Genomic DNA, 10000 nt, shown 5'->3' with positions numbered 1-10000 from the left:
TGATAATGCTGTTTAGGAGGGTAAATTTGAAATTTTTTTAAAAATTCAGGTTTGAATCTTTTCCAATTCCAAAAACGGTACTTTGTAAAGGAAGGGTCATTGAATTGTGTAATATCGAAATAGCTTTGATATTTAATTTGCTTTAGTTTCCTTACACGAGTCGCAAATACGAAGCACATTTTTCAGTGGTTCGAGGGCTTCCCAAGGGTGAAAATTACAAAATCGCTTTACTTGAAAAATATAAATCCAAACGAACTAGAAGTTGCATTTTCTTAAATAGTTTCCAGAGGGCTTCCTTGTGAAAAAGTTTGAGGGAATTCGATTTTTGCATTTTGCACACCTATCCGTAGTATTTACAGGAAGTCGCTCTTAAGTTTCCTAAAATCCTGAATTCAAGATTTTGGAAATTCAAGATTTTGGAAGGCCTAAAGAGATCTAGATTTTTGTGCCGGAATATGACAGCAGTTTGTTTGAAAGGTTTGTGTCAGTGGGTTTTACCTGTCGTGTAGTGTGCTCTGTGCAACTTTTTTTCGCCTTTTTGTTGTACAACTTTTGTTTGCTGTCGCTTTTTACGACTGAGACTAAGAGTTTCTAGTTTCCGCACATTCAAGTCTAACAAGTAACAGCGCCATTAGCCGTTAAAGTATATCCTTTTAACAGGAAAATTCGTGATGGGCAGTTGCAGGACAGAGTTTCTAAGTAACAAAAAAATTATTGGAACACCTGGTAGAGTTAGAAATTGGAAGGTGAAGTTTTGTGTGCTTGTGACTTCTAACTGTTAACTAAGTAATATAACAAATCGCTAATTTGTTGCTCGGAAAGGTTTTTTACCATTCCAACATCTGATGAGTTGTGAAAGAGACCTCTAAATAGAAAAAGGTCATGAAATTATTTGTTGGAATAACCACTTTTCCGAAAGTTGTATAACATGAATGCTTCCGTGAAGCATACACTGGGTTGCCTGTGGTACGTGCTACAGAAAATCAGAAGGCACTGAATTGTGTGGTATTGAAATACAGCATTCCAGTCTCTGAAGAATAACAAATAAAAGAGAAGCGAGAAACATTGGCTTCGGGGCTGACATGTTGATAATTTTCAAGTTCCCTCAGAACTTCTTTTCACCACAAGTGTGCCCTCTGAGCATCTGACAGCTTGTAATACTAAAGCTCACTGAAGTTAAGCCGTGCCGGGCGGGGTTAGTGTTTGGATGGGAGACCAAAACAATAAACCCCTCATAAAAACAGAAGCATCTGACCGAAAATACTATTAACGCTAACAAATACGAACTCAGCAAGGTACAGATGCTGTTAGCTTGCTTTATGCAAAACAAATATTGATGAAACAGCAAATAACTATTGATACACAGTTTTTAGAAAGAGCAGAAGGAAGTTTCCGGGACGGTCGATCGAGAATAAAATATTTACGACATGAAAACAACATTAATTTTGAACCGTGAATATAGAATATAAAAAGTTACGATCAGCGACAAACATTTTGGGAGATTTTTGCTACGTTCAAGTAAATTGCAAAATCGAAAGTGACATGGCCGGAATTCAGCGGGCGCCGTGATTAAGTTACCGCGGCATGTTTACTCGCCAAACAGTGAAGGATCTGTGTCAAATGATGGCAAGATACCGGGTTTTTGTAAGTTTCTTTTTCTGTCAAGTGTTATAAAGTTTGACAATGAAATGAGCGAAGTCAAAACAAAGATCACAATCGCCCAACTCTTGCTTATGCAAAGTCAATTTTTTTTATTCATCTGCGTCACAAGTTTTCACTGATTTTGGGGCTCATTTTTTTGAAACTCAAGCACGCTTCCAACAGGCCTGTGAACCCTTCCTGCTTACAGAGCAATACTAAAAAACTTCTACCATATCACATTTCAACCTTAAGCTCGAAAATTCAATACACAACATGATATTATAATTCACAAAGGCAGAAAATACCACAGAATCCTTTTCCAAAAAAAAAAAAAAATTTATTGAAACAAACAACATATTTGCTCTTAGAGGCGAAAACCTCTTCCTATTTCATCGCGTGCGTGAAGACAAGAAACTCAATCGTGTCAAATTACCATGTACCTCAGGTAAATAGAGCTCACTTTGATTTCGTCTCGACAGGCGATAGATTGTTGTCGAAGTCCAGTACTCGTCGCTTTTGGGCTTCCTGCCTAGTTTATCCAACTGACTTCCATTATTGAGCTCCATAAGGGTATATTTTGTTTAAGGATCCACTAAAACGCCATTCGCGTTACATGACTTTCGACGCCATTGCTACGCAGTTCCACTACCCTCTCGATCCTAAGAAAATACGCGCAGAAGGCTCTATGCACAAAGACACCACTTACCAGGGGAGTGACAGGCAAGACTTTTACCGACACGGAAAAAAAAAACTAAAAAAAAGAAAAAAAAGAAAACAAACAAACTAAACGCAGACCTCGACTGGGTTTGCCATAGGCAACCCAGAAAAAAAAGAAACACCAAAAGAAGGTCAAAGATAAAATTAGCTTTCGCTGCGGTTAAGACCATCCCCCCTCCCCCCCCCCCCCCTCTTTTTTTTTCCTTTAGCGTCGAATGCGTTTCCTGATGCTGGGTCGGTCGGTCGGATTGAAAAAAAAAAAACGAAGAAAAAGAAATCACAAGAAATGTCACGGAATAGGAGGCTTGGTAACCCAGCATTATTTCTGTGGAGCCTGGAAACAACAAGACGTAAACCCAAAATCGATATGGCAGAAAAGTTGGCTGATGTTATCGTAGAATTAAGAAGTGGTTTTGTCTATGCTGTTACCATGCTCATTCCTCAGTTTAAAATAATTATTTAAAGTGAAAAATGGTTTAACTACGTCGTTACTTTTTTTATTTTTTATTTTTTTGAAAATGCCAAAAATTTGGTTCGAGCGGACGACGCTAAATGGAGATAAAACAGAGGATGGCCTAATGGTGAAATTTGGGTACAATAGATCGTTTTCACGTGACGTCATCATTTTCTAAAATCCAAAACTAAAGAGCCACGAAAGTTTTTATCCTCATCAGGCATATGAGGTGGTAAATTTGTATCCATTTGCAATTCTAAAGCTCAATAGCGTGCTTCGTTTGGAAACCAGCGCATTTTGAATTTCTGAGTTATAGCGGTGCGTGACACGAGGCGACGATCGAGTTTATTGAGAAATATATATTTATCTCATGGTTTTGAGCCTTTTTAGAATTTAAAGCATTAGGAAAAGTGCTTAGGTAAATAGCTGTCTGTTCAGTACAGATGATCACTCGCCTAGATAGCCAAAGTAAGTAACAGATGTTGACACTATTTTCCGGCCGCCATATTGGTGCACCACAGATGTGCACCAACATGGCGTTTTCATACTGGGCTCTGTAAATTTCTGCGAAACATTTCGACGAATATCTGAAGTTTGGGGAAACGCACAGGCCTAAAACTTGGAGAAGTGTCTTCTTCATTTATCTTCTACAGCATCACGAATTCTTGATTCTTTCCACTGGATGGTTTTCGACTTACTTTTTTATTTCGTGACAGTGAAAACGATCTATTAGCAAAGTTTCCACCACTTCAGCATCTCCTACAAATACGATCAGAAAAATTTGTTGTGTTCAGTTAAAACGACCAAGTTTTCACAAAGCAGATTCTTGTCCCGAAAAGCGATAACAGTTTGCGTGCTTGAAAGGTAAGCGTTGGCGCCTTTTACACGCCGTGCAGTGTGTTGCCCAGTTTCCGGCCGGTACCAGTTTCCGGGCAAAAAAAGGTAAACTCGGTCATTTTCGATGGGATTTTAACTCTTCGTCCACCGAAGCGATCCGTCGGAAAAAAACGAACATCTCCGCTATCAACTGATTGTTTAGGCGGACTTTTTGGTTGAGAAACGAGCGAACAAGAAGGGATTTTGTTCAGGTGAGTAAAATCTTACCGGCTAATTTTTGGCCTTTTCACTGCACAGCGAAGCTACCGTACGTAAATAAATAACTCGTTTAATAGGAAATAGTTCACGGAGCTTGATAATTTTTTGAAAGAATTTACATTGAAGATGGAAGTAATTAAGGGACCTGTCATCATAAGCTAGAACTTAGCTGTTTGCGAACGTCAGGAGTCTAAATCCTAGCTAAGATTTTCGCATACTACGCCAGTTTCCGGCCACTGATCTGCACTCACAGATAGATTGTTTAAAACTTATTTGAATTAATGAAATTTTATAACTTACTACTCGAGAAATTAATGAAATGTACATAGCTTAAGCAAGCATGGCGTAATGAGGTACATATTAACTCAGATGTGCTGTGTTAAGTGCCCGTGCTTCTTCCCAGAGAATATCGCGCGGGCTTTGTCAAGGTTATACCCTACCCATAGTTAGCAGCTATCTATGCCCTACCATACACCCCTAAGTAACCATTTTGCTCTAATCACATAAAATACAGTCGCTAAGCCACATCGAGATAGCCTTGGAAGTCCGTTTAGTCGAGCGGATTGAATGAAATTTCTGCTTTCTATTGGTGGCCGGAAACTGGACTCGCTGGCCGGAAACTGGGCAACTTACTAGTTTTGCAAACTTTAGTACTTGAGGTGGGCAGCCGATCTCCGTATATTTTAAAGGTAAGTAAATGAACTGTCTCTTGTAGGAAAATGAGAAAGTTTCCGTGCATAAACAAGAAGTTAGGGCGATTACAAACTAAAGTGGCCAGAAACTGGGCAACATACTGTGCAGTGCTTTGTTCAACTTATCTCACTCAGTTTTCTGTATTACAACAGACTGTCTCTTTATAAGACTCGATTCGGCTTTTAGTGCAAACGCCTTGTGACACAAGTTGTCGTCGGAGATAGCAGCACTTAAGATCGTTAAGTGCATTCAAATTATTGCGACGGGCTGATGTGAAGGCTTAACAGATTTAATTGGATAGATGAGTGTATGACATACTAAAAGGTATTTAAAGAAAACGACAAAACCTTTGAAATTGCAAGACATGTTTCAAAAGAAACTTCTGTCATCTTCAGTTGATTAATGTACAAAGCGTTAAGTTGAATTTATAAGTCGGAAAAAGTGCTAATTTTGCCAGTAACAACGGAATGTACATAAAACGTGACAATGCGAGAATTAAAAGGATAGTTTTAGATTTACGTGATGCAGTTGTTGATTAAGAGAAGGTTGCTCTCTTTGAATATAAAAAGCTTCTTTTATCTTGGGTTGAAAAGTCGTAGAGGAGTGATCTAAAATATGGAAACATTTCCCTGAAGACAGGGCGCGACATTGTTCGCAATTCTGAAGGTGTTTGAAAATGTGAGAAGCCCTATCACTGACTAAGTGCTCACGCACGCGTGTGGAAAAATGCCGGGTTGTTTCGCCGACGTAACAGGCATTACAGCCCGCACATACAAACTTATAAACCACACGTGAACGAAGCCCGCCAGGCTGAAAATTAAAATAAAGCTTGTAATATGACAGGAAGTCATTTAGACACCTGGCAGACTTGGAAGGGGAAGGTTAGTATGCTTGTGACAGTAAATTAAACTTTACATCGTTTGCAACGATTATGCAAATTTCTGTATTTAGTCACCGTGTAGCAGTTGGCCTTGCAGTGGCAATGGAAAGTGTGTGGCTCTCTACGCAGAAAACAGTTATGTGTGCATCTGCAAAACTGGATTCATTGGTAAAAACTGCGAAAACGGTAAGAAAAACTCCTGATAAACTAAACTGATTGATAAGTCTTGTATGAGCTGAGGTTTTAAGGCAGCTGCTTGGTAAGAGAACTTTGCCAACTTAACTATTCAAAACTAATATTGTTGGAGGGGGGGAAGGGGGAACTCCTATATAAAAAGCCGACGGGGTTGCTCGTCGGAAATTTTGAAAACAACCACTTAGAGGTACCAAGATCCTGTCTTGAGGGCTTCGAATGAAATTTTTTACACCATAAGAGGTACCAAATTATGGCCTTTTTATTAGACAAAATTAAAATTAGTTAATTGTCAAATGTCCCCTGTCATAATTCTTTGGCCCAATACCCTAAAAGGTACCGCTAAATCTCCCGCTGTGGACCTTTTGAGGCTGAACACCTCAAGAGGTACGAAAACCGCCCTTTTTTAACCCCTCAAAGGGTACGACGAGCACCCCCGTCCTTTTTATGTGGGAGTCCACCCCCCTCGGGAGATTTCTACAACCCAAGTACTTTATCCATTTACTCACACCAACGCCAAATGAAATAATCAAATAAATTGGTAAGTGAAAAATGTTCCCTTTCAAGGATTTAGACCGGATCAACTTATGAGATCGAGAATATGCTTATCGCACGGATGGTCGACACAGGATCCATCTCAGTGATTAAAACTTGATCAACCTGTTGAAAGGTACAAGTAAGGGGTCAAAACCGCACTTATTTTTCAGAATGCCAACAAAGTGCCATTTTCCGTTCCTTTTTTTCAGACATTGACGAGTGCTCTGCTGGAAACAACTGTGACCGAAATGCTGTATGTGCGAATACTAAGGGATCCTATTATTGCACTTGTAAGGAAGGATATACAGGGGATGGAAGAAACTGCACAGGTAAAATGATGTGTGTGACCGACTAGAAATACAGAGGTTATAGAGCATAAGTATTTTTGAAAATTTAAAAAGCTTTGAAAAAATAAAATAATTTTTCAAACTTTTCAAACCCCCCAAAAAATTACACCAGAACATTTACACCAAGCACAGTACCACCTTCTGCTCCCATTTATCATAAGAACGTTACTTTGCCTATTTTTCCGCTGCCAAGTACGGCGACGTTGCTGGCAACCGGCGTGTCTTCAAACATCAATGCATGGAGTTACCAACTGAACTATTCAAAACTGTTATTCCTTGTTTTTACTAAACGTTTCCTTAGATAGTTTGAGATTATAAGAGTGGAAATGGCAAATAATTGATTTATCCTGGCTCCTGGGGTTAGGGGGAGGGGGGGGGGGGGTCCTATATATAAAAAGCCCACGGGGGTGCTCGTCGGAAATGTTGAAAAGAACTCCTAAGAGGTACCAAGATCATGTCAGTGGGCTTCGAATGAAATTTTTTTCAACCATAAGAGGTACCAAATTATGGCTTTTTTATTAGACAAAATTAAAATTAGTTAATTGTCAAATGTCCCCTGTCATAATTCTTTGGCATAATACCCTAAAAGGTACCGCTAAATCTCCCGCTGTGGACCTTTTGAGGCTGAACACCTCAAGAGGTACGAAAACCGCCCTTTTTTAACCCCTCAAAGGGTACGACGAGCACCCCCGTCCTTTTTATGTGGGAGTCCACCCCCCTCGGGAGATTTCTACAACCCAAGTACTTCATCCATTTACTCAAACCAACGCCAAATGAAATAATCAAATAAATTGGTGAGTGAAAAATGTTCCCTTTCAAGGATTTAGACCGGATCAACTTATAAGATCGAGAATATGCTTATCGCACGGATGGTCGACACAGGATTCATCTCAGTGATTAAAACTTGATCAACCTGTTGAAAGGTACAAGTAAGGGGTCAAAACCGCACTTATTTTTCAGAATGCCAACCAAGTGCCATTTTCCGTTCCTTTTTTTCAGACATTGACGAGTGCTCTGCTGGAAACAACTGTGACCGAAATGCTGTATGTGCGAATACTAAGGGATCCTATTATTGCACTTGTAAGGAAGGATATACAGGGGATGGAAGAAACTGCACAGGTAAAATGATGTGTGTGACCGACTAGAAATACAGAGGTTATAGAGCATAAGTATTTTTGAAAATTTAAACTGCTTTGAAAAAATAAAATAATTTTTCAAACTTTTCAAACCCCCCAAAAAATTACACCAGAACATTTACACCAAGCACAGTACCACCTTCTGCTCCCATTTATCATAAGAACGTTATTTCGCCTATTTTTCCGGTGCCAAGTACGGCGACGTTGCTGGCACCCGGCGTGTCTTCAAACATCAATGCATGGAGTTACCAACTGAACTTTTCAAAACTGTTATTCCTTGTTTTTACTAAACGTTTCCTTAGATTGTTTGAGATTATAAGAGTGGAAATAGCAAATAATTGATTTATCCTGGCTCATGGGGTTAGGGGGGGGGGGGGGGGGTTCTATATGAAAAGCCCACGGGGGTGCTCGTCGGAAATGTTGAAAAGAACTCCTAAGAGGTACCAAGATCATATCTTGTGGGCTTCGAATGAAATTTTTTTTAACCATAAGAGGTACCAAATTATGGCTTTTTTATTAGACAAAATTAAAATTAGTTAATTGTCAAATGTCCCCTGTCATAATTCTTTGGCCCAATACCCTAAAAGATACCGGTAAATCTCCCGCTGTGGACCTTTTAAGGCTGAACACCTTAAGAGGTACGAAAACCGCCCTTTTTTTAATCCCTCAAAGGGTACGACGAGCACCCCCGTCCTTTTTATATGGGAGTCCACCCCCCTCCGGTGGTTTCTGCAACCCAAGTTTTTCATCCATTTACTTACGCCAACGCCAAATGAAATAGTCCAATAAATTGGTGAGTGAAAAATGCTCCCTTTCAAGGATTTAGACCAGATCAACTTGTGAAATCGAGAGTATGCTTATCGCACGGATGATTGACACAGGATCCATCTCAGTGATTAAAACTTGATCAACCTGTTAAAAGGTACAAGTAAGGGGTCTAAACCCCACTTATTATTCAGAATGCCAACCAAGTGCCATTTTCCGTTCTTTTATTCAGACATTGACGAGTGCTCTGCTGGAAACAGCTGTGACCGAAATGCTGTATGTGCGAATACTGAGGGATCCTATAATTGCACTTGTAAGGGAGGATATAAAGGGGATGGAAGAAACTGCACAGGTAAAATGATGTGAGTGACCGACTTGAAATACAGAGGTTATATAGCATAAGTATTTTTGAAAATTTAAACTGCTTTGAAAAAATAAAATAATTTTTCAAACTTTTCAAACCACCAGAAAAATTACACCAGAACATTTACACGAAGCACAGTACCACCTTTTGCTCCCATTTATTAAAAGAACGTTACTTTGCCTATTTTTCCGCTGCCAAGTACGGCGACGTTGCTGGGAACCGGCGTGTCTTCAAACATCAATGCATGGAGTTACCAACTGAACTATTCAAAACTGTTATTCATTGTTTTGTACTGAACGTTTCCTTAGATTGTTTGAGATTATAAGAGTGGAAATAGCAAATAATTGATTTATCCTGGCTCTTGGGGTTAGGGGGGGGGGGGGGGGGTTCTATATGAAAAGCCCACGGGGGTGCTCGTCGGAAATGTTAAAAAGAACTCCTAAGAGGTAACAAGATCATGTTTGTGGGCTTCGAATGAAATTTTTTTTAACCATAAGAGGTACCAAATTATGGCTTTTTTATTAGACAAAATTAAAATTAGTTAATTGTCAAATGTCCCCTGTCATAATTCTTTGGCCCAATACCCTAAAAGATACCGGTAAATCTCCCGCTGTGGACCTTTTGAGGCTGAACACCTTAAGAGGTACGAAAACCGCCCTTTTTTTAATCCCTCAAAGGGTACGACGAGCACCCCCGTCCTTTTTATATGGGAGTCCACCCCCCTCCGGTGGTTTCTGCAACCCAAGTTTTTCATCCATTTACTTACGCCAACGCCAAATGAAATAGTCCAATAAATTGGTGAGTGAAAAATGCTCCCTTTCAAGGATTTAGACCAGATCAACTTGTGAAATCGAGAGTATGCTTATCGCACGGATGATTGACACAGGATCCATCTCAGTGATTAAAACTTGATCAACCTGTTAAAAGGTACAAGTAAGGGGTCTAAACCCCACTTATTATTCAGAATGCCAACCAAGTGCCATTTTCCGTTCTTTTATTCAGACATTGACGAGTGCTCTGCTGGAAACAGCTGTGACCGAAATGCTGTATGTGCGAATACTGAGGGATCCTATAATTGCACTTGTAAGGGAGGATATAAAGGGGATGGAAGAAACTGCACAGGTAAAATGATGTGAGTGACCGACTTGAAATACAGAGGTTATATAGCATAAGTATTTT

General features: G+C 39.7%; 1 protein-coding gene across 1 annotated transcript in view; it reads left to right on the top strand.

The window, feature by feature from the left end:
• The window catches only part of LOC138002495 (fibrillin-1-like), a 472982-nt gene that overhangs the window by 322401 nt on the left and 140581 nt on the right, over window positions 1–10000 (top strand). Inside the window, exons 39-42 of the mRNA XM_068848531.1 lie at window positions 6419–6538; window positions 7556–7675; window positions 8690–8809; window positions 9824–9943. Of these exons, the coding sequence (XP_068704632.1) occupies window positions 6419–6538; window positions 7556–7675; window positions 8690–8809; window positions 9824–9943 (480 nt within the window). The remainder of the gene's footprint in view (window positions 1–6418; window positions 6539–7555; window positions 7676–8689; window positions 8810–9823; window positions 9944–10000) is intronic.

The sequence above is a fragment of the Montipora foliosa genome, chromosome 5 (genome assembly GCF_036669935.1).
Source record: "Montipora foliosa isolate CH-2021 chromosome 5, ASM3666993v2, whole genome shotgun sequence".
Taxonomy (NCBI): domain Eukaryota; kingdom Metazoa; phylum Cnidaria; class Anthozoa; order Scleractinia; family Acroporidae; genus Montipora; species Montipora foliosa.
This window is presented reverse-complemented; position numbering and strand designations above follow the sequence as displayed.